Source organism: Artemia sp. Qi Xiang Cuo, chromosome 6 (genome assembly GCF_049724085.1).
Source record: "Artemia sp. Qi Xiang Cuo chromosome 6, ASM4972408v1, whole genome shotgun sequence".
NCBI classification, from domain to species: Eukaryota; Metazoa; Arthropoda; class Branchiopoda; order Anostraca; family Artemiidae; genus Artemia; species Artemia sp. Qi Xiang Cuo.
This window is the reverse complement of record NC_142799.1, coordinates 48516608-48540810: the sequence shown is the minus strand read 5'-3', so window position 1 is coordinate 48540810 and position 24203 is coordinate 48516608. Positions and strand designations below refer to the sequence as shown.

The window sequence follows — 24203 nt, the reverse complement described above, 5'->3', positions numbered from 1 at the left end:
TTGCATTTCACAAAAGAAATTCAAAATGAACTTTGAAAAATCAAGAGAATGTAACTCTGACATTGTAAATCAAGAAAAAACACTACTGAAATATTCCAACTCTTGCATTTCACGAAAGAAATTAAAAATGAACTTTGAAAAATCAAGAGAATGTAAAAACACAAAATGAACTTTGAAAAATCAAAAGAATGTAACTGTGATAAGGTAAACCATGACAAAACACTACCTAAACATTACATATCGTTCATTTCAAGTAAATAAATACAAAATGAACTTTGAAAAAACCAGAAAATGTAAATATGACAAGGTAAAACACACGAAACCACTAATTAAATATTCAAACTCTTGCATTTAAACGAAAGAAATTCAAAAATGAACTTTGAATAATCAAAAGAATGTAACTGTGGCAAGGTAAAGCACGACAAAACGCTACTTAAATAGTCCAACTCTTAAATTTCAATGAAAGCAATACTAAATGCACTTTGGAAAATCGAGAGAATTTAACTGTGATAAGGTAAAACACGACATGACGCTACTGAAATATTCTAACTCTTGCATTTCAATGAAAAAAATCCAAACTAAACTTTGAAAAATCAAGAGAATTAATCTGTGACAACGTAGACCATGACAAAACACTACTGAAATATTCCAACTTGCATTTCAATTAGAGAAATTCAAAATGAACTTTGAAAAATCAAGAAAATGTAACTGTGACAAAGTAAACCACGACAAAACACTACTGAATTTAAGTATGTTTCATCTCATTCGAAGAAATGTAAAAAAAAAATTTTAAAAAAATATATCATGCTAAAAAAAAATCAAAGAAAAAAATGGGGAGGGGGCCAAAAATTTGGAGGGAGGGGGGCCTTTCGCGTTTGGGGATAGGGGACCCTTGGGGGGTTGATGTCTCTGCTGGTTAGGGTCGTTGGTGCTTATGATCCTTGATGGTTCGTACTCACATACACCCTACTACTTGATTTTGCAAGGATTTCCAAGTTTTGTTCTGAATTTCATAATTAAAATTAGTTTCTTACCCTCTACATCTCTCTGTGCATCAACTTTTTAGCATATTATAATGTTAGACTCTATTTTAGATTGACATAACTGTTCAAAAGTCACTTGTGTATTACAAAGAACACATTGGAGAGGTAGAGCTAGGTCAACTCGCAATGTCATTCTATCATCATTAATCATTTTCATAGATTTATGTTGTCTCAAATTTACAACAAATTGCCTGAGTTAACAAGCCCTTCGGGGTTACCTTAACTGCTAATCAGTTTAACCCTTTTTTTTCTCCACCTTCATACAATCCAATTCGCAAATACTATCTAGCTCTGTTTTTTTTTCTCTATTATTCAATTAATATCGTTTGTATAGTCCAATTCGCGAATCCCTTATCCCTTTTTTTCTCTACCTTCATACGATCCAATCACTAATTAGAATCATTCACGCTCCTATTATTCAAACATTAATTAATATCGTTCATAGAGTTAAATTCGCAAATGCTAAACCCTTTTTTGTAAATAGAGTTATTTTTTTTGTAAATGATTCAACAGCATATTGGCATCAATTCTAGACATGTTAAATTCTTAATCAAACTACTCTCGAGTCAAGGCAATTGTCCAAAAAAATATATCGCTTTTTGCATGGGGAATTCCCGCTCATACTGCTCGCTTTTTTTGCAATGTGCATGTCAAACTGTAGTGCCTCAGGTGTAGGTTCCAAACCTTATACACTATCACGATGAATGAAGTTGCTAGATATGTTTTTTTTTTGTTTTTTTTTATCACTGTCTTGGGAAAGGTACCAAGGAAACGTAAAGTAAGCAAATAGCATGTAGTTTCAAAACGTGTTTAATCAATTTATAGGTTTTGCATGCTTTTTGCAATGTGCACGTGAAACTGTGTGAGGGAGTACTGACTCTCTCTGAAAAGGTGTAGAGCATCAAACAAATAGTATGGGAATTCCTAGGGCCTCAAGCAAATAGCATGGTAATTCCTAGGGCGGTCAGCAAAATGGAAGGCCGTGTGAGAGGATACTCACTCTCTTTGAAAAGGTGTAGAGCATCTATGGAAATGTTTTCCTATAGCTTCAAGCAAATAGCACGGTAATTCCTATACGTCTCGTAGAAGTATAAGGCCATGGGAGGGGAGTACTCACTCTCTTTGAAAAGAGGTATACGTCCCGTAGAAATGTTTTCCTATACGTCCCATAGAATTCAATAGATGCATTCTACTGATGACGTTAGCTTCTTTTGTAATTCACAGTTGAAATTGATAGGCAAATTTTATACTCATTACTGCGTCTTCATGCCTAATATAATGACAGGAGTAATGAGTAAAAAGAATATTTTTCTTCCTCACGTCTCTTAGCTCGAGGGTTTCCCTACCCTTCTACACTGCACCCTCCAGTCAATGGCTCAATCTGTTTTTCATTTTTTTTTTTTTTTTGGTTTGCAAGGAATCTAATAATTTATGCTGTTTAAAAATTTATCGCATTATTTTTCTGATTTTTTTTTTCCTTGGCTGTAAAGATGGGGTAAATTTGAAGGTTTTAAATATATCTTTACCATGTTTACTGACGGTTCAGAAAAATCATCTTTCTTTTGCCAACCTGTAATTAATAACAACAAGAAAGAATATTTTTTTTCACTCTAGTAAAACTTGTTTCTTGTAACTTATCCCCTTCTGAACTATTACAACCATACTTATCATGTATTCTCCAAAACATAACTCTTGTATTCAAGCTTTGCACCTTTTTTTTATTTCAGGAATATGGCATTGACAAATTCCCTTCATTTGGTGTTTTTAAAACTGGTGGTGTTTTTGAGTCAGTTTGGGGAAAAGATAATCTGCAGGATGTTGTAGCTTTTGCAAAATCTGCTTTGAATTCTCCGAACCTTATAACACTTACTCCCAAATTGTTGCACGAAATTATTTCTGGTGAAGCGCCATGGTAAGCGTATCTTGTTTTGATATTTCTGTATAGCTATTACTCTCTGTATAGTGTTTAAGAGGCTGTTAATACTTAAAAATTTCTTAAAAATTTAGGCCATTCAAAATCTAATGAAGTAAATAAGGGTATAAGTCATGAAGTCATTTGATATAGTTCGGGTTAGGTATAGAAGGATGTCACAGACTTTTATTACTTACTGGATACAAAACCTATAAAAAAGATCCTTTTTAATGTCGTCCGGAACCATAACATCAATCCACATAGAGTACTCGGCAATACTAGGTTCCTAGGTTCCTAGGTTCCTAGGATACTAGGTTCCATAAGTATCCACATAGAGTACTCGGCAATTATTTGTTCCAGCAATAGGAGGGCACCTCAATGAGGCTTCGATGATATTTGAAGCAAGACATTTCAATTTCAGCTGAAGTCCCATGGAAGGAAAGATTCTTGGGTGCTATTTAAAAAAGAGGCATCGTAAGATCCATGTACAGGGCAACTAACCCCCCCCTTTCACGCCCACCGTGTCCCCAAACACATCCAATCAAAATTCTGAGATATCCATTTTGTTCAACATAGTTGAAAGTTCTGGAAATTAGGTTTATGAGGATAATGACCCCCTCAGAGCCCTCAGGGCAAGAGCTGTAAGTTATGCCCTGGGGATGTATAAGGTTTTTAAAGAAAGTTTTGTCGTAGAAACTTCAAAAAGGGTTCATATGATTTGAAATTGGAAGGAATCGTACCCTTTTTAATAGTCGAAAGTGAATGGAGAGCAACTAATCCCCTTCTCATGCGCACCATTTCCCGAAGTACATTCAATCAAGGTTATGAAATAACCATTTTTTCAACATACTTGAAAGTTCTGAAAATTATTTATTTGAGGACGACAAACTCCCCAGAGCCCCCAGGGCAAAGGTTGTAAGTTATGCCCTTGGGGCATATAAAGTTTATTGAAAACTTTGTCGTAGAAACTTGAAAAAGGGCTTAGGATTGTAAACCCCAAGCTTTCTGAAAGCTATAATATAATTTGTATTTTACTGAAAAAAAATCTTTTAAATGTTTTCACTTTTATAACTTTAAGAAACCAAAATTGATTAAGATTTTAAGGAATAAATATCAGCATATGTATATTAAGCTGATAATGCACATTTTTTTCAGTAAATTCATTTGAATTGTTTTCCGTCAATCCTAAGCCCTTTTTCAAGTTTCTACGACAAAGTTTTCAATATAAACCTTATATGTCCCAAGGGCATAACTTACAACCCTTGCCCTGAGGGCTCTGGGGAGTTTGTCATCCTCAAATAAATAATTTCCAGAACTTTCAACTACGTTGAAAAAATGGCCATCTCAAAACTGTGATTGAATGTGTTTGGGGAAATGGTGGGCGTGAGAAGGGGGTTAGTTGCTCTCCATTCACTTTCGACTATTAAAAAGGGCACGGTCCCTTTCAATTTCCAATCAATCTAAGTGGACGTACGCTGGGTTGAGAATTCTTTGTCCAAGAGGCATGAGCTCAATCCCTGGTGTGAGTAGTTATTTGGCTTGGAACACGGGTAAGTTGCTTTATTCTGTGAGCCCAGCCAGAGTCAACCCAGATCCAAATGAATACCTCGAGAAACCCGGAGAAATTAAACAGAAAGGGTGTGTGAAAGCACAGGATGGCTGGCCCCCAGCCCCCCATTGCATTTCCTGGCTGAAGGGCCATGAAACGGAGATCAGCACCGCCGGTTTGGACCTTAAGGGTCTAGTGCCGTCATACTTACTTTTTACTTAGGAGAGAACTGAATATTAGTAGAGAACTGATTTCAATAAAAGTCTAAAGTCCTGTTGCCCTTTTAAGCAATAGAATAGAGCCATAACAAAATGCTGATTTTTGCCATTTTATCAAGAAATACCACTTTTTGCTGGTGGAGGGGTCCAGGGCGGCCATTTACCCTCACATTCATTTGATTCGTGGCCCTTACTGTTTATTTGGGATAATCTTGTTTTTTTGTTATATGACCCAATCAAAGTAGGGCAAATATGGTTGAAGCAAACTTTGTGGATATGACTTAACGCAAATATGGCTAAAAAATTTAAATATGATTTTCTTGGTCTTGCAGTATTTTTTGTAATCAAGCAGCTAGTGTTGACATTTTTTTCTTTCGTAAGCCAGCCTCTTTTTTTTCAAGCAAAACCTATGTTCTTATAAGATTGAAAAGGTAGAATAAAAACAGTTATGTTATCATTTCTCACCATTTAAGAAAAAAGCTCTGTAATGTGTGTGAAAAAAGGTGATGACCAGCTGTTAGCTCAACTGATAGTATATGTCAAATTAGGCTCAAAAAATATTTTTGGGCCGAGTCGAGGGCAAGCACTCTTTCAAAGCCTAAAACGTAAAAGTAACTTTCAAAATATCCTTGTCTTGCAATGTCTGTGAAGAAAAGTGTCTTTTTTATGCTTTATTTTTTAAACGTGTTTACTATTGTTGTTTTCCTACCCTTTAAACACATATTTATATTTCAACACGGAATATGTTGAAATTCAAACAATGCTGTAGAATGCCTGCGTGTTTGTAGTTTGCGTTATGTCGATGTCTTTTTCTTTTGTATTTTCCATCCACCTTGTGTCAATGCGTATTTCAAAAATTAATCTCTTTGCTCTTCAGGGGTCATAAATGAGATGAAAATGTTATTCAGTTTGTTCCCTTGCTAAGTGGAAAATAATATATATATATATATATATATATATATATATATATATATATATATATATATATATATATATATATATATATATATATATATATATATATATATATATATATATATATATATATATATATATACATATATATATACATATATATATATATATATATATATATATATATATATATATATATATATATATATATATATATATATATATATATATATATATATATATATATATATATATATTGTCTTCTTTGGCTTTCTTAATGCTTGTTAGCAGCAGTTTTTTATGCGTTGTTTTTTAGTTTGGTTTCCTTTTTTTCTGTTGTACGTCTAGCCTTCTGGTGGTTGTCATCACGCTTTCTGTCTTACCAAGCGTAGAGACCTATTTTGATTTTCCTCTTTCTATTTGTATTTTCCTTTTGTGTTTGTTCCTATTTTTAGAAAGGTCGAAGAACTCGATTGACTTTGTCGTTTTCTGGAAAGTATTTCATTTAAAATCGGTGTAAAATACCAACACAATAAGAGATGTCTTAAATAAATGAGTGACTGACTAAAATGTTCATTTAAAGAAAGTTTGTCAAGATACGTCTTATAGGCTCAAGAAGTCAGCTTTGGAGTCCAGTTTTGTTTGCTTCTTATTGTATGTATTTTCTCAGGGTTATAGATTTTTTCGCACCGTGGTGTCCTCCATGTAAAGGTGTTCTGCCTGTTTTAAGAGAAGCAAGTAACTTAGTGTCAGACGTAAAGTTTGGAACGTTAGACTGTGTAAAATTTTCTGCAATTTGCTCTGACATGGTAAGTCCTTAAACAACTAAGAATATCTAATAGGCTAAGCCGTGGCTGAAGGCTGTGGTGTGTTTGGGTTTAGACCCTCTCTCTCTTCCCCTATGAAAGTATGCAATCCTTATTGTAGGAATATATGCCACTATTTTACTTTAGGGGAATGGTAGTTTATGTCGTATCGACCGTTCAAGATAAAAATGTATTTATGGACAACAACAGGTTTTGAGTCTTATTCGGCAAAATCAGTTTTGAGTCATATTATTTTATTGTAATCTTCCATGCAATTAGGCAAATTTTAGGTGCAATTGCTCAAAGTTTAAGTATGGAATGTATTTTGATTTCGATACCCAAGATAGAGCAAATATAGTAAAACTACATTAACCAACTGTCATATGGAGGGTGAATAAATGTGAATCATTTACATTTTCATATTTTTCTCATAGCCAAATTGCTTTTTCTATACGTTTTGTTGCATATACTGGTGTTCAAACGGATGTGAAAGTCCGTTATGACGTACACATGTATTCAGCTTGAAATTAATAATGACGCTTTATATAAATGCTTGTGATTTAGCGTTGAATACATCAGTATAATCTTATATCTATATTCCTTTACCATTACTTTCTTACGTTCTATTATAATGTTTACCCCTCCCCTTCATAAAAGAAAAAATCATGTTTTTGTCTAAAAAGTCGGTATAATGTCCGCATAGTTATCTTACTCAAAGACGAGACTTGTGACTAATTTTCTTATCCTTTTCGGGCAAGAACGCATGAAATTGTTCCAAAGAGGGGTATCACTATTTAAAAATCCCAAAAGATAGATTAACTGCGGGTAAAATATAAGAAATTATAGTGAGAGTCGTAAAAACGTCTAGATTTAAAGGGGGAAGGGTATCCCCTCCCCTTCTGGTGCATCTCCCCGATCCTTGTAATCATTATATTTCTCTTTTTTTTTATTATTAAAGTTAATTTCGGTTGGCTTAATTATTTTGAGTTTTGTAAAATAGCAGCTTAGCTCTGTGTAAAGAAAAACCTATAAATTTTCTTATGGTTCTATAATATATATATATATATATATATATATATATATATATATGTTTTGTTTCTTTCAATTGTTCAGGTGGTGGCTTGTCTTCTGTCAATATGAAAGACATATGGCCGAACCTTTGTTTCTTTTAATTGTTCAGGTGGTGAGACAAAATTTTCTTTTTCTTCTATCAATTTATCCAGTCCATATTTTTATTTTCAAAAGTATGGTAGGTATTGATGACCTTATCCATGTCAAAATCCAAAACCCAATCATCATCGCTATCGATTTATTTGGTTCGTTACACCTCGGCTTATCTTTCGTCATCATGAAATACGTGTCGCCGGACCTTTGTTTTTTTAACAAAGGTATGGGGCACGCATCAGGCTTCTATATATAGATTCTCACTGTCGCATGTCTTCTAAACGTAGACAATTTGAGCCTTTTCTTGATGTCATGACGTCCAAATCGACCTTAAATTAAAAGTGGTTCTTTTGTAAAATTATATTTTTTTTTAATTGGAACTTTAACTTTTGTCTCGGCTTGTCTTTTGTCATTATGAAAGACATATCGCCGAACCTTTGCTTCTTTTAATTGTTTAGGTGGTGGGACGAAAACTTTCTTTTTCTGCCAACGATTTATCTAGTTCAGGTTTTTGATTTTATAAGGTATGGAAGGCATTGACGGCCACCTTTGTTTCTTTTAATTGTTCAGGTGGTGGGACAAAAACTTCTTCTTTTGCCTTAGCTTGTCTTTTGTCATTATGAAAGACATATCACCGAACCTTTTGTTTCTTTTAATTGTGCAGGTGGTGAGTAAGAAACTTCTTTTTCTTCCAACAATTTATCCAGTCCATATTTTTGATTTTCAAAGTTATGGTAGGTATTGATGACCTTATTTATGTCAAAATCCAAAACCCAATCATCATTGCTATCATTTTCAATTTGTTTGCTTTGTTTTACCTCAGTTTATCTTTTGTCATTATGAAATACATATCGCCGAACCTTTGTTTTTTTTAACAATTGTATGGTAGGCATTGATTACCTTATCCATGTCAAAATCCCAAACCCAATCATCATCGTTATCATTTTCAATTTTGACACGTTTTGATTCTCGCTGTCCAGCTTGATTTTCATTGACTCACTGCTCTTCATTTTATTTTTGACTCCTTCAGTTCGTTGATATCGCATGTCTTTTATCCGAGTGTTTCTTTACTCTTTCTTTTCAGATATATAATGTTCTTGCGGTTACTCTCGCACATCATCTAATCAGCTAGACCGCTACTATCCAATTTAATTTTTGACAGGTGATCGGATATTGAGCACTTAACGAAATTCAGCAATAGTCTTTTATTTAGCGGTCCGTACCGGTTTTGTCGCAATTGATGGTCCAGGTTGTCAAATTTCACATCTTATCACCTTCGATGATTCAGGTGTTGGTTCCAAAGAATCTTCATTTATAGTAACTGCAACTGCAAATTTTCGTTTTTGGGCCTTTCAATAGACATTATATTATATAAATAACTGTTGCGTTGGAAAATCAAAAATCTTATTTATGCTATGCATGACATCATATAAGAAAATACTTATACGATGCCATATATGATGACACAAGACATGCTTATATGATGTAATAACATAGTACATGACGTTGTTTGCAAAAACTAAAATTAAGGCTCTTAACGATTTTTCTCAGACTTTTGACCTATCTAGATCGTTTTTTTTATGCGAGAATATCCCAAGATTCCAATTTTCCAGAAACAATATGGAGTCGTTTTCGAGAAGTTACATATATACATAAATACATACATACATGCACAATTATTACTCACATATATTTATAGTAACGGGAGTCCGGCGGCTTGGCCGCCGGGCCCCGGCACTCGGCACGCGGCAGGCTTCTATATGTAGAGACTCAATGTCGCTTGTCTTCTTAACGCAGACAATTTGAGTCTTTTATTGATGTCGTGACGTCAAAATGGACCTTAAATTAGAAGTGGTGCCTTTGTATAATATATTTTTTTATTTATTGGACCATTAGCTTTTTCCTCGGCTTGTCTTTTGTCATTATGAAAGCCTTTGTATAATATATCTTTTTATTTATTGGACCTTTAGCTTTTTCCTCGGCTTGTCTTTTGTCATTATGAAAGACATATCGCTGAACCTTAAGTTTCTTTCAATTGTTCTGGTAGTGGGACAAAAACTTATTTTTCTTCTAACGATTTATCTAGTCCAAGTTTTTGATTTTACAAGGTATGGAAGGCATTCACGACCACCTTTGTTTCTTTTAATTGTTCAGGTGGTGGGACAAAAACATCTTCTTTTGCCTTAGCTTGTCTTTGATCATTATGGAAGACATATCGCCAAACCTTTGTTTCGTTTAATTGTTCAGGTGGGACAAAAACTTCTTCTTTTGCCTTGGCTTGTCTTTTGTCATTATGAAAGACATATCGTCGAACCTTTGTTTTTTTTTATTATTCAGGTGGTGGGACAAAAACTTCTTTTTCTTCCAACGATTTATCCATGTCAAAATCCAAAACTCAATCATCATTGCTATCATCATCAATTTGTTTGGTTCGTTACACCTCGGCTTATCTTTCGTCATTATGAAATACATATAGCCGAACGTTTGTTTTTTTACGCAGGGAGGCTGGGGTCTTCAGGCTTCTGGCCCCTCCCCTGAAATCTCGACATTTTTTACGATTTTTCTATTATTTTTATTCGCTAAATATTTTTTTATTTTTTGGTGTTTTTCTAAGGTTTTGCCCCCCCCCCCCCGCCCTGAAATATCCTCCTGTGTACGTGTCTGTTTTTGTGGCTCTGAACCTAGGAAAATGGCAAAATTCTTGAACTAAGAAAACTAGTAAATATGCTTACAGGATATTGAGCATTACAGGCGGCCCAAGTCTTTAAATGAAGGTACTCAATAACTTACCTTATAAGGAGCAGCCTTGAAATAGTTTTTCATGTGTCGCCTATTTTATTTTTCCATAAACTAAAACGGAAAAGGAATAGTTTGCTAATAATGGTCAACACAATGTTCCGAACGTTCAACGTTTGCGTAAATTTTGTCCGAAAGCCTTAAAAGAAACTAAGAAATTAAATGAAACAGCTTGCTACATATAATTACATTTCTGTATCTTAACACATTTGTGCTATAAACATTGGAATAGTCTACAGTTTATTTGCTGTCTAAATTATTTCTTCTTCATTCTATAAAACTCTTATAGAGGATGCACAAGCAATACGTAAGCTGTATAAAACTTATGGATCATATTCACAATTCGGAGTTGTCTGTTCCCTCTCCTCGTGATTGAATTCCCTTTGTGTGATTTTCATAATATATGTTTAAAATATTTGGATAGCTTTTGTATATAATAGTTTGAGAGCAATTTGCTTTTTTTACGCCATTTTCTTATTTGATTTGATGTGTCGTGTACCTTCATGACTGATGAAGTTTATAGTAAAACTGCTATTCAAAGGTAAATCATATCTTTAAAAAAAAAATCTACTGAAGGTAAAATTTGATTTTTACTTGCAGTTGGGGAAGCTCTGTGGGGGACAAAATTGCAGAAAAACCTTCTCATGTCTTCAGTGTCCTTTGTGGAAAATTATCCACTGAAGCTTCTATTCGCATTACTGTTCTCTGTTCACACTATTTGTCATCAATATTGGCAACAAATGGAGATAGAAATCTTCCAAACACGTTTAGGCGCTGGTTTTAGATTTATTATCTTACGGTTTGCCCTTTGCAAAGAGTTGACAGTTTTGATTATAGTATTAATTTTCTGATATTTTTTTTCTCTAGGGGATTCGTTCCTACCCTTCAATGATACTGTTTAGAGGTTCGCAACGTTATCAATATGCTGGAGACCATTCAGCTACTAGAATTGCCGAGTTCATTGAGGACACTTTAAATCCTCCGGGTAAGGTTTTTAAGTATTTAAGTTTGCTGAAAATATATTTCTTGAATTATATATATATATATATATATATATATATATATATATATATATATATATATATATATATATATATATATATATATATATATATATATATATATATATATATATATATATATATATATATATATATATATATATATATATATATATATATATATATATATATATATATATAAACAATTCTCTTATGAAGATCCTGGGAAATTTGAGCTTGAGATCGTTCAGTGTTATTTTTTATTATTATTTATTCTCAGTTGATGGCTTATGGGCCTTCACTTGAAATTAAGCTTGATGTACACCGCTCGTTAACGTGACGTGTTGCAGCAACCTTTGTTGGCTTCGTTGGTTTTGCCGGAGGAGTTGCCGGATCAATCGTTGCAGTTGTCAATCAATCAAAACGTTTAAAATTATCGGTCCTAAGAATGTTTTTCTCGCCAAGGAATATGGTGATATGATCCTGAAATACTGTTGCAGAATATTGCTTCTCCTTATATTCTCTGTTTACTGAAACTCAATCAATGTTTTAATTCTAAAAACTGCACCATGTATACAAGCCAATCATGTGTTACTGTTCCTCAAATCGTAAAACTTGTTATCTTTTTTCTGACGCGTTTGACGGTAAAAAGATTTGGTTCTGGGAACGAGTTTTCCTTAGCCTTAAACACACATCAGCAATCAGTAATTTGCATTTAGCACAAGTATCTGACCCATCTCTCCTGTTTTTGAACGTGCTGGGCAATTCTTTCTTACTAGATTGAAAAAGGTCATTTACCCTTCAATACATATCAGAAGCCATAACAGGTAAACCAACCTACCAAAGTTGCAAACCTGCTATCGCCATAAATGGCCAAGGTTTAAAAGCCGATTGTTACGCCAAACTTAAAGCCCAATCGATGAGGATACTGTAAAACATGTAAAACATTGACGGGTTTCCAATAAATAAACAAATATAGAACTTTCCAGGTAGCAGATTATTTGTGATGCTGAGGAATAATGTGAAGAAGTTTTTAATTGTATGTAGCAGCTGCCTCAAGGACTAAAGCCATTCTTTTTTTTATAAACCATATCTCTGTTTTCTAATGGGATGCTCCGCCCTAACAGAAACCTTGTTAGATCACCCAATTGCTATTTTGTCTTCGTCATATAGGTTGAAAATCATCGCAGGATTCCACTTCAATCAGGGTGCAACAAACCTACACTTCATCGAAAACTGTAGTTTTGGGAGGGGGTTCGTATGGATTAGGTGTTTACTATATACCTCTGATCGGACACTGCGATTTCAAGGAGATACAATCATTTGAACACACACAGGCAACAAAGAGATGAATTTGGGCCAATATGTATGGCCGCAAAGCTACCGTGGGAATGGGCTGCAGATTGTAGTGTGGTTGACAAAAGTTGGGACTGAAAAAGTTTGCTGATTGATTTGCCTGGACTTTATTGCATGATATTCGGGATAACTTGCTGGAGAAGTGACTTAAAAATCAAAAGTACTCTCAACTATGTGTGTTTACACTCATTCATTTCCACTGAAAATTAAGAAACGTTAAAATGTACGCTAGATAATTTTAGAACCATGAGAATGGCCATAGCCTATAAAAATCTGAAATGTATAAACTACACAAAGTAAAAAAAGCAGGAAATATGACGTCATGATAACAAGCGTGCGAGGACCGAAATCCTGGATTGTCGACAGCAGCAAGTGAAGTGCGCTGGAGGAGGTGGCAGAAAGCTGGCCCAGCCAGCTCTTTTGCTAGTGGACTACAATTTCGACTTGAGCTCTTGCTCAAGGACGCGTGAAAACCATTCTTCTTGGCCATGGGCTAGAATTATACGCAGCTTGTCAAAATATAATGTTCTATTCATCAATGCGATCAGAGATCTATATTTTTCGGAAAGACCGAAGCGGTTGGACCCTTATCATATTCTCGCAATCAAGCGAAATCTGTGGCGTAGAAAAAAATAAAAATAAAACACGCCATGAAAAATAAAGGTGCTGCTCCCTCAATGTGAAATTCTGTCTTTTTTTTCTTATTTTCAGTTATTTGGACTCATATATTCATGTTGGTAATGGACATAATTCAGTTTAGGAGCTGAAAATCGTACTCTGAAAGTAGGATAATTGCCCAGGGGACTAGCCACCATCGAGAGCTATTGAGAATCTGTTGTTTAACTACAAAATTTAGTTGAATAAACAATGAAATTTTATGCCCCCTATGTCGGCAAGGTTTTTAAACAAAGCGAGTAGCACCACAGGGAACTCCCAAAGCTTTAAAATTGCTCAAATTATATTTCTTTTAAGCTGATTTTTAGCATTTTTCTAGCAGACAGGCATGCTACAACATTTTTAGGGCCATTGCCCTTTCGTGAACTTTACAAAGAAAATTCGGCTCTGTTTATTCGAAAAAACAAAATTTATACTTTCTAATGATATGAGTTTAAAACTGAGTATCTCTATATCCGGCGCAAAACGGGAGACATTAAATGACTTTTATAAGATTCTGGGAAAGTAGGTGCCAGAATTTATTTTTCTGTCGTTGATTCAGATCTATTATCCAAGCCCCGAAAGTCATGGCAAGACTGCCCAATTAATTCTAAATCGTTTGGCCACACACACACAAAAAAAAAATTATAATTGAAGAGATAGGGTGATCCTTTAAGGTATCGAATCCCCTTAAATTCTCTGTTTTCACGACTCGTAATGAAAGTTCTCAAGCAGAAGGAAATTAGAATGAATTGCATGTACCTGCTTTTCACTATTTAACTGTTTAACGTTTAGGAAACATATTTGCATACTCCAAAGCTTCTTTCAACTCTTACCTAGATCTTAGGATTTTGTCGGAAAATTGTTTCGACCGTTGTCCGTAATGTGGAATGTCATTTACCAATGTCTCTTAAACCAATTTTACCCATGATCTGAAGAGATGACAATGCGGTCATGTCCGAAGAGTGATGGGTTTACCCATTTGCGAAGATAACTTGGAGCATCACATTTGCAAAAGAAGAGACATCAGAACGGGTCTAAGGTCTACTGGCCTAAGTCTTGTACCTTATATACAAAAACGTTCGCTACTTTAAGCAAATTGTAATCAATTTATAATTTGATTTTACATAAATCAAAATGGATTTTTTTTTTCAATAGTTTAATCCCTGTTTTAATCTAGTCGTTGAAACATCTGTTTTTCTCTTGTTCCTATGCCCATTTTTTAAAATCTCTTATCTTTCGATTTCTTATGTGTTTTTTTTTCTAGCCATTCAACTAACACTAGAAGGTTTTGACAACTTCGTATCGCTAAAGCCAGTAACTGATATATGGATAATAGACTTTTATGCAAGCTGGTGTGGTCCTTGTCAACATCTTAAACCTCATTGGGGAAAACTTTCGAAATATTTAATACCCTTAAATACATTCGTGCATGTTGGTGAGGTAAGATTCAGCTTGTTAATAATGTTACTCGTCAGCCGTTTTGATTCTTTTTTTATGGTACTCAAAAGAGCTGTTTATGAGCGGTTCTAAATATTTGAAAAGGTAGGTTTCCTATTAATAAGTTAATTTTTAATTTCTATTGCTCACAGACGTCCTAAAATTTTATAATAATACAACTTTATAACCATAAGGAAACTACAAAAAATAAACGACTGTCACTTGTCACGAATGTATTATTTTCTTAGATTCAAGGCCATTATTTTTGTTTTGGTGTGTTCAAACTATCCTCAGGAGTTACGGGGTGGGGTTAAACCTAAAAAAAAAATAATATATCCTCTAGAGGAAAAGGAAGCACAAACGCACAAAAATAGAGCCTTTTTAGTTAATTACTTCATTATTTCTAAAGGCGGAAATGGCTTTCTCAAAATTACGATACTAAATGACGGCATCGGGTGGCTTGAACAAACTACAAGTTGAATTTAGTTTCTTGCAGAGTCTAGTAAATATTATTAAGCAACTCGATTACTACTGAAGCATACTTTTAGGTTGACTGCGTACGGGAAGTCCATTTATGCAGCAGAGAAGGCATTAATTCTTATCCGACCATTCGTCTTTACCCTCTAGGGTATTTTGGGAAGTCCTCTTTCATGTAAGTCACTATGCTTGTCTAATTTTGAAAGTCACTTGGCTGTGTTTACTGTGTTTGTGAAAATAATTATCATAGAAAATAATTATTTTTTACCCGGAAAATTACTCTCAATAGAAGTAATTTGGTTTCTACTGCAGCCTTGTTCAACTCAAGGGTAATTCGTGATAAAAAAAAAAAAAAAAAAAAAAAAAAAAATGTGAGTCACATGAAAAGGCAGAAAAAACATACTTGTTTTCTTTCAATGCTGCAGTCCTTTAAATTGGTATTGATAGGGAAGAATAACAAACTAAAAATAGAAACGTTCGACCCAAAATAAAGAGTGAAGCCACATATTAAAAAAAAAGGAGAAATATCTAAGACTTCTGTGATATTAATCTGTTAGTGTATTGAGACTGGATGAATAAGTCAACTGCTGTCAATCAATCGAACGAATGATGGCGCAAAGGTGGATGCGATGCTCACCAGCCTGATTTCAATAACGTCAAAAATAAAAAGTTTTAAACATGAAATAAAAAGAATATACGATGGAAATATTTTTCTATTCTTGGAAATTCTAAATATATAGCTTGCATAAAAAATGGTCTATGGTTTTGAGCGTTCAGGCTGCGAGAATAGGTTTGAATATGAATGTTAAGAAGATTTTGCGTAAAATAGGGATAAATGAAGAAGAAGAGGTGATGATAGATGGACAGAGACTTGCCAAGCCAAGTGATCAGCTTCACCTATCTAAGTAGCAGTATTAATAAGGAATGTTGGCCCTCTGATTTGAAAAGTAGAATAGCCTAAGCGTAGGGAGTTCTTTTTTCATAGCTTGAAAAAATATATGAAAATAGGAAAATGAGTCTTAGAACAAAATTAGGATATTTGAAGGTACATCGGTACATCGAAAGGCCGAGGTTGGCGTACTAGATGATTTCCACTGGAATAGAAAAAGGATGGTTTTAGGTACTCATTTGAACGACTGTATATTAAATTACAGCTGGATCAAAATTGTGCTTGACTGCTCTGTCTAGAGCTGCAATGCAAGAAATACTAAGATGGTTAGGTTACGTTTTACTGATGAAGGTTGAATGATTGCCAAACATTGGCTCTTTTTAAGGCCAAAAAGAAAGTCGTCCTCCAACAGGACGGGGAAACTTCATTAGAAAAGACTTGCAGGAGGTAGAAACGTCATGGGGGGAATATATAGTAAAGCTTTGGACAGATTGGAGTGGAGGCGGAATGTTCGGAGCAGTATTGGCCTCAGATTGCTTGGTGTTGCGATGGGTTGTATGTCAAAGTAGCAGCAGTAGTAATATCTGTGGCATAGAGAGTCGAAAGCCGATTGTAGGGCTCTAAGAGTAGTTGCATTTTTACCGAGTTGTATATTCTATCGAGGCTGATCCTGTCTAGGCATTTCGGGTTTTGTAACACTATTACTGGTTGGCAATGCAATTTTTATAATAGGTCTTTTTCTTGGAGTTGATGTGAAAAGCATTATTTTTTTTCACCACCTGCTTTTATTTATTTTTTTCACTCTAGTCTCGCTCTTTCCTGTGTCCTCACTACCAAGGTCACTGTAATTTCGGAAATTTTGTTGAGTGAACTGAAGCTTATATTTTCTGTTTTCTTTTAGTCCATACACGTCATATCAGAGGGACCTTCATTCTCTATTGAACTGGTCTGTGAAAATGATCCCTTCTCTGGTCTTAAACTTAAACGAAGACAGTTTCTACCGTTCTACTAACTCAGTTGAACCTTGGCTTATTGAATTCTACCTACCATGGTGTCAGCCTTGTCAAGTTTTTGCTCCACGTTATGAAATTATAGCCAAGGTAACATGTGTTTTAAGCAATACTTGTCTGATTGAAAATCTTAATGAAAAAAAGAAGGAACATCAGCTTTATCTTTTAGAAATCTATCTGTATATCTCTGAAGAATTTATCTGAAGAGCTTTGAAAATAGTATAGTCTAATTTTTTTTTCTTATTGTGATCTCTTCCCATTTACGGTTCTTTTATCTATACGAGGAAAATGGTGTTTCGTTTACACCTCTTTTGCTCTTTGCTTGCAAGATGTTCGTGTTCAGTTTGTTTTATGTTCGTTCATTTCTCAGAAACCGTATTAGCAACTGTAGACCTCGTGTTGTCAATTGACAGCATGTCTTCTGTCTCCGAAACGTGGAAAAATATAACATTAATTAAATCCGATTTTTTTTTTTTCTGAGTAATGCATGTCAATTACTACTTTAGAGCCAGTCGTCTAATAGTTTTCTCAAGCTCTATTAAAAAGATTTTCAAATGAATCAGAAGTGCTGATTTCTAGTGAAAGGGACATAAGGGTCAGAGCCACCCTGAAAAGGACTTCAATGGCTGAAAGGCCGCTTAAAAAGCTTCACTGGGTCGTGTTGGCCCTCATTTGAACAACTGTATATTAAATTATAGCTGGATCAAAATTGTGCTAGACTGCTCTGTCTAGAGCTGCAATGCAAGAAATACTAAGATGGTTAGGTTTCGTTTTACTGAATAATGCATGTCAATTACTACTTTAGAGCCAGTCGTCTAATAGTTTTCTCAAGCTCTATTAAAAAGATTTTCAAATGAATCATAAGTGCTGATTTTTAGTGAAGGGGACCTAAGGGTCAGAGCCACCCTAAAAAGGACTTCAAGGGCTGAAAGGCCGCTTAAAAAGCTTCACTGGGTCGTGTTGGCCCTCATTTGAACGACTGTATATTAAATTATAGCTGGATCAAAATTGTGCTTGACTGCTCTGTCTAGAGCTGCAATGCAAGAAATACTAAGATGGTTAGGTTACGTTTTACTGATGAAGGTTGAATTATTGCCAAACATTGGCTTTTTTTTAGGCCAAAAAGAAAGTCCTCCTCCAACAGGACGGGGAAACTTCATTAGAAAAGACTTGCAGGAGGTAGAAACGTCATGGGGGGAATATATAGTAAAGCTCTGGACAGATTGGAGTGGAGGCGGAATGTTCGGAGCTGTATTGGCCTCAGATTGCTTGGTGTTGCGATGGGTATATATATCGCTTGTGTTACATAAGTATATATTGAGATAGATCATATTCAGTATAATAGTGTTGACTCATTAAATAGTGTTGATAGTTGACTCAGTGTCCCATGCCTGTTTTTTTCCTTTCACGCTTTAAAGTACAGAAAGGATGAGCATCGAAAGTAAAACAAAGGGTTATCTGATTGTAATTTCTGATTTCTATACCCTTTACCAATGAGAGAGAAAATCGATGTCATTTTAACACCCTTTGTGCTCTGGGAACCCCACTTACCTTTGGGTCAAAATTATCCCATATATATTTTAATCAGAACGGCCAAAAATCCGAAATATGTACCTCTGGGGGGGGGGGGGGTAGAAGGTCATTGCAGCCCTCAAGGCAAAGGTTTTGAATGAGGTAACTAGTCCATTTAAAAAGACTCTTCGTGTATGTATATTTATAGAAAGGTGGACGTATTACATATTGTTGAAACTAGAGGCATAGGAGTACTATTAATCTGTATAATTGTATGGCCAAATAATGAGCCCTTGGGCTCTTGCCTCCTCCAACACCCCCACACCCAATTCAAACATTAAGACATTTTGTACATCCTTTGATTCAAGGTCATTAAGGGATTATCCAAGGATTAGTCCTAAATGATTATACGTTAATTGTTAAAAAAAAAAAAAAGATTAGACAGTGCAAATTAAAAAAAAAAACACTTGGTCCATACTTCACAAAGGTTATTTGATTTCCACCTAAGTTGGTATATAAAGGCTTCTGAGCTGGCTGATAGTAAAAATATGAAACCAATATTACATTTAGAATTCTAAAATTAAAACATATTAAGTATACATTTCAAAAGGTATTTCATTACTCCCAAAGTTGATATTTGAGACTTTCAAAATATGAGCAAAATAAGTGCCTATTACATCAATCCCGAATAGTTAGAACTTGTTGAAAATCATAGTGAAAAAAAGAATTTTAATAAATACACACTTAGGTGAGGGCCCAAAGTAGCCCCTTCAGTCCTAATCCAATGCCATACTCCAATATTTTACACACATCGGGACGTTGCGTATCTGAAGCTAAAATTAGCCCTACAGAATTCCAGAATCGAAGCCTGATAGTACATATATTGCAAATGATGTGACATCTTATATGAGTTAATATCTGCTCCTTTTAAGTTTTAGATTCACTCTTTACTTTGGCAAAAAGCTTAATTTAAGTTCTTATTTTAGAAGCGGTCAAGGAGGATAGTTTTTTCCCCTTCCAGTGCTTTTCCATTTGTTAAATGGCTCTATTGTTCTATGAGAAGTCAATACAAAATCATGTAAAGAATTTTGTACTTTCAAAAATCCAGCCGAAAATTTTCCAAAAATTTGCCGAAATATTGTCTTAAATGATGAAGAGGTAGAATCGTCAATTAAGACTTTAAAGTTTTTCTTTTGGAAAGGATAAAAAATGTCTAATACATTGATTACGAGTTCGAGAATCTGCTTTTCTGTAATACTATAGGCAGGTAAGTTTGGATTGGAGAAGGGGGGCTTTTACTTCGGTGGGTGCTCCCTTGTTCGCCGTTTAATGTTGTATGTAATTCATCTCACATGTCTTCTTATATTTTCCATATAATTAGCCTTTTTTCATCTATCTCAGGTTAGCCTCCCATCAATTGTCGGGTCCGCTTTGAGACATATTTGCGCGAACGAGACTGATGAGATTTTCTTTATTTTTCAAGTTTTTAGATAGTCTATTAAGACTTAAGGATATGCCGCTTATAGAAGCAATAATGCAATGTCACTTTTCCGTTGTCTCTTTGATCTTTTACATGTACTTTTACTTTTTGGTCCCCAGAAGAGTATTGAATATCAATTAATTAATGTAAAAGTTCCTACGAATAATTGTTCCTTAAGTTCTGTTAAATCTGCTCGATTGGATAATATTTTTTAATATTGAAACCTCTTTTTACATTGCTAAGATAAAATTGGTAGTTTAAAAGCAAAAAAAAAACCTGATGAGAGAACACTTTTACGCTAACTATATTTCAATAGTTGTTTTTATTACATCTTTGTTTATGAATAAGCATTCATACATACATATAAACGGAGAATTATTTTTATCGCATCAGGCTGGACCTCTAACTATGGGTCATACGTTATTACAGGTATTTGAAGGCGTGCTGAAATCTGGTAAAATCAACTGTGACTACTACGGCCACATATGTCGGCAAGCTGGTGTTCGATCCTACCCTGCCGTTAAACTTTACGTAGGAAGCCTTAGAAGGGGTCATTTTATTGAAGAGGACAACTATTTATCAATTATTGAAGAAATTAGAGAATATTTATCTTCTGAAACTCCTTATACACTTCATGATGAGCTTTAGAATCAATGAACATGATTAGCTGTTAATTTTATTATATCATTTTTAACAAGGATACTTTTGAACAAAAATCAAAGATTCGTGACTAGTTTTAAGATGCTGTTTTAGTTTACCATTCCCAATTGAAACGATTCATACAATAAACCTTTAAAGAGTTGGTGTTTAAAGAAAAACAAAACTAATCGTTAGGTCAACTTGATCATTCGAAATCATGAATCTGACTTTGAAGATGTTATTTATTTTTCTTTCAACATCAATGCTGAACACCATTCATTGAGGTGAGAGAGATCTCAAAACGAAAATATAAGGTAGGTCTGACACAATTCTGAGATTTACCCCCCCCCCCCCTAGTGGATGTAGAAGAATGCAAACATATAGGTAATTTTCTTCCTCTTCCCCTTGTATACGTAATCAGACATGCACTTAAATTTGCATTCGAGACTAGCAAATAAACACGCAAGCTATGTGAAAAACTTGAGAAAAATATAATGCCCTTATATAGTATAAGATATATGCTATTTTTAGCCTTATTTATGTAGGCAGTTCTTTTTCCTTATTTTACATAAACAAGTTTGTATCTGCTTACGTACATAGACGGAGTGAGACTGAAGCTTTATAATCCCTACCTACTCCTGTCTTTGTATGTAAGCACATACAAACTTGTATTTTCAAAAGCCAGCTAATTACTACCCCCATAAATTAGAATAAAAAATAGCAAATGTTTTAAGTTATGTGAGGGCAATAACGTCAAATGACTTTTAGATGTAAGCAGCTTAAGCAAATAGGGAAAGAGAGAGAGAGAGAGATTAGGTATCCCCCCACCTTTTTTACAAGATAAAAGAGATAGAGCAAGCATTCTGAAAAATGTGACACTTTTCTAGCACCTAGGTCTTTTTCAAAAAGATATAGTTGCCTCACTCTCGTAGTAAAATGTTAAATTCTTGCCCATCCACTCCCTAAAACCTCAGTAAAAGTGATTTGGGCGTCCTGGACGATTGGTTCGGGGAAATTCGAGTGTTACACATTCTTGGCACACGAGCTTGTAAGCATGCGTAAACAAAAGAAAAATGTGACTTGAAATAAAGCGAAAGGAATATACAATGCCCATAATAGCTTAGACGTAATTGATTACAGTCGTAATTGATTTTAGCAACCAAGAACATGACATTTCTTGTTACACTCATAATTTCTGATGCAATTGATTTCACTTTTAAAGTAAATTATTTTTAGACCAAAATAATTTACCCGCATAAACGTTTCAGATTGCTAAAGTTGTACATGGCTTTCTAGGAATAGGTGAGAAAAATACATGAACACAAAAATGTTATAAGATTCATCTTTTTCTATATTAATTTTGGCATAATTAACATATAATTAAAGCCATTTTTAAAAACAAATCCTTCTATAATTTGCAGAGATAAAGGTCAGAAAATAAATTAAAAGACTAAAATTGATAATGGACGCAAATAAGTAACTTTAATAAATTTCGAAACAGGTTACCAGATTATTTTTGTAATTCTCATAAAGCTAATTTTTTGTACAGTTTTTTAGTAGTAGCCCGATAACCATAATGGCTTTTTTTTTAATTCTTAGTGGTCTGCATAAATTGTGACGTGATTTATTAGTAACTTCTTCCGTTTAAATTTTGCATTGACAAACTTCTCCACATTCACAAACGGACACATTGAATTTTTCTTAATTGAATTTTGCACAAATTTCAAAAAACAATAAGTAACTATTAGTTATGTAAACTATTAGTACGACTCCTAGTAACTCATCGCGGAACCAAGCCACCCTAAGGCGAATACAGCTATGTAAGCTCCTCATCTACCCCAATCTGTTCAAAACTTAACTTGTTACTTCATCGTGGAAAGTTTGAATTTTCTAGAAAACCTTTCTTACGACCTCTTCCCACCGCATCAGAGGACGATCTGCTTTGTGCTTGCCACCGCATTGGTGGCCTTAAGTCTGATTTTTGGCGACCTATTATCTTTCATCCGTAAAATGCAACGTAAATATATTAACATTTCATTCATTTTTATCCTAGAAGTTGGGGTTGAACCACTTTTATCGTGTAGCTTATTGTTTGAATCGGTCGAACTAGTACCTAAACTATCATTTGTTAATTCGTATCAAAAAATTTTAGCAGACTCGAAGCGTCCATTCGAGCGTTTCGCAGGGCCATGCTTGACCATAGTCGTTACGTTATACATTATTAAATTACTTAGAAATTTACTGATCAAACATCTTCGAATGCTTTTATCCTCCTATTTTTCCAAGCTCCTTGCAACTGGGAAGTGCCTTGGTTATTCTACCTTGAATATCTTACTGCATTCACCATATTTACTAATGATGCTACCTAGGTAGGTGCTACCTATTATCACTTATTTAACATCATTTATTCTTAGTTAAAGTGACCTACCCTTTTAAGATATATTTTCAAATCAACTCTCGCAACCTGGGCTTTCAAAATCTTTTCGCTAATATTTTAATCTAGGACACTCAAATCATCTGCATAATATACACCGGGGGAATGTTACTTTCCCATGTAAGATCATATTCTCCCATGCCATTGTCCTGAGGATACAGTTCATCAAGATAATCCATACAAACGGGGATGTGACCCAACCCTGTTGAACTCATGATTTGATACCGAACCAGCTTCTAATCTCAGTTCCTACTTAGCAGCAATATTGTTCAAATCTATAGAGCTAAACACTTTAACGTTCTTATCTTGTACATTATACAAGGACAAAACCTTTACTAAAGCAGTTTTAGCAGTTGAGTCATGCCTATTCATGATCTATAAAATTCATCGAGTTTTTGGTTTGATCCTGCATGCTGCACAGGGCTAAAAGCTACTTACTCTACCGCTAAAACTGAAAGAATCTATAAGAGTCAGGACAAAAGTGGATTGGTGGTTCAGACGCGTCTCACTTCATAATGTTAGTTTCAAAATTTGGTCAACGCATCTCCTCCTGGTCCTAAAACTACACTGATATTTTCTTAAAACTTTATCTAAACTTTATCTCGTAATCTAACAAGCACCAACGTGCTAAATAAACGTACCAATTTACGATAACATCAGTTTGTCTACACAAGAAGCAATGAGATTTGATTGTCAAAATGTCCTGCCGTACGTCCATTAGTTTTATAGGAAATGCTGACACTTCAATTAGTTCAACTTCTCAGTCCCTTTTACTGTGTCCTTCTCAAGTTGTGCAGTGGCTCTTAGGATATCCGTTATTAGAATGAGTAAAATGAACTTGTAGAGCTCGCTCTTCCCTAAATTTTGTTTTAAATTTTTCGTTGATCCTTAAAGTACATACTTCCTGA

At 34.5% G+C, this 24203-nt stretch overlaps 1 protein-coding gene and 1 long non-coding RNA gene across 6 annotated transcripts in view; one reads left to right on the top strand and one right to left on the bottom strand.

Annotated features, from left to right (window-relative positions):
- The window catches only part of LOC148951313 (endoplasmic reticulum disulfide reductase DNAJC10-like), a 94896-nt gene extending 73927 nt beyond the window's left edge, over positions 1 to 20969 (top strand). For all 5 annotated transcript variants that reach the window (XM_089090798.1, XM_089090799.1, XM_089090800.1 and 2 more), the window contains 7 exons: positions 2771 to 2955; positions 6308 to 6446; positions 11271 to 11388; positions 14682 to 14857; positions 15403 to 15506; positions 17122 to 17320; positions 20652 to 20969. In XM_089090798.1, the coding sequence (XP_088946924.1) occupies positions 2771 to 2955; positions 6308 to 6446; positions 11271 to 11388; positions 14682 to 14857; positions 15403 to 15506; positions 17122 to 17320; positions 20652 to 20870 (1140 nt within the window). In that variant the 3' untranslated portion in view covers positions 20871 to 20969. The remainder of the gene's footprint in view (positions 1 to 2770; positions 2956 to 6307; positions 6447 to 11270; positions 11389 to 14681; positions 14858 to 15402; positions 15507 to 17121; positions 17321 to 20651) is intronic.
- LOC148951312 (uncharacterized) overlaps positions 14869 to 24203 on the bottom strand; it is a 36190-nt gene continuing 26855 nt past the window's right edge. Inside the window, exon 4 of the long non-coding RNA XR_016141903.1 lies at positions 14869 to 15170. This is a non-coding gene — a long non-coding RNA (uncharacterized LOC148951312). The remainder of the gene's footprint in view (positions 15171 to 24203) is intronic.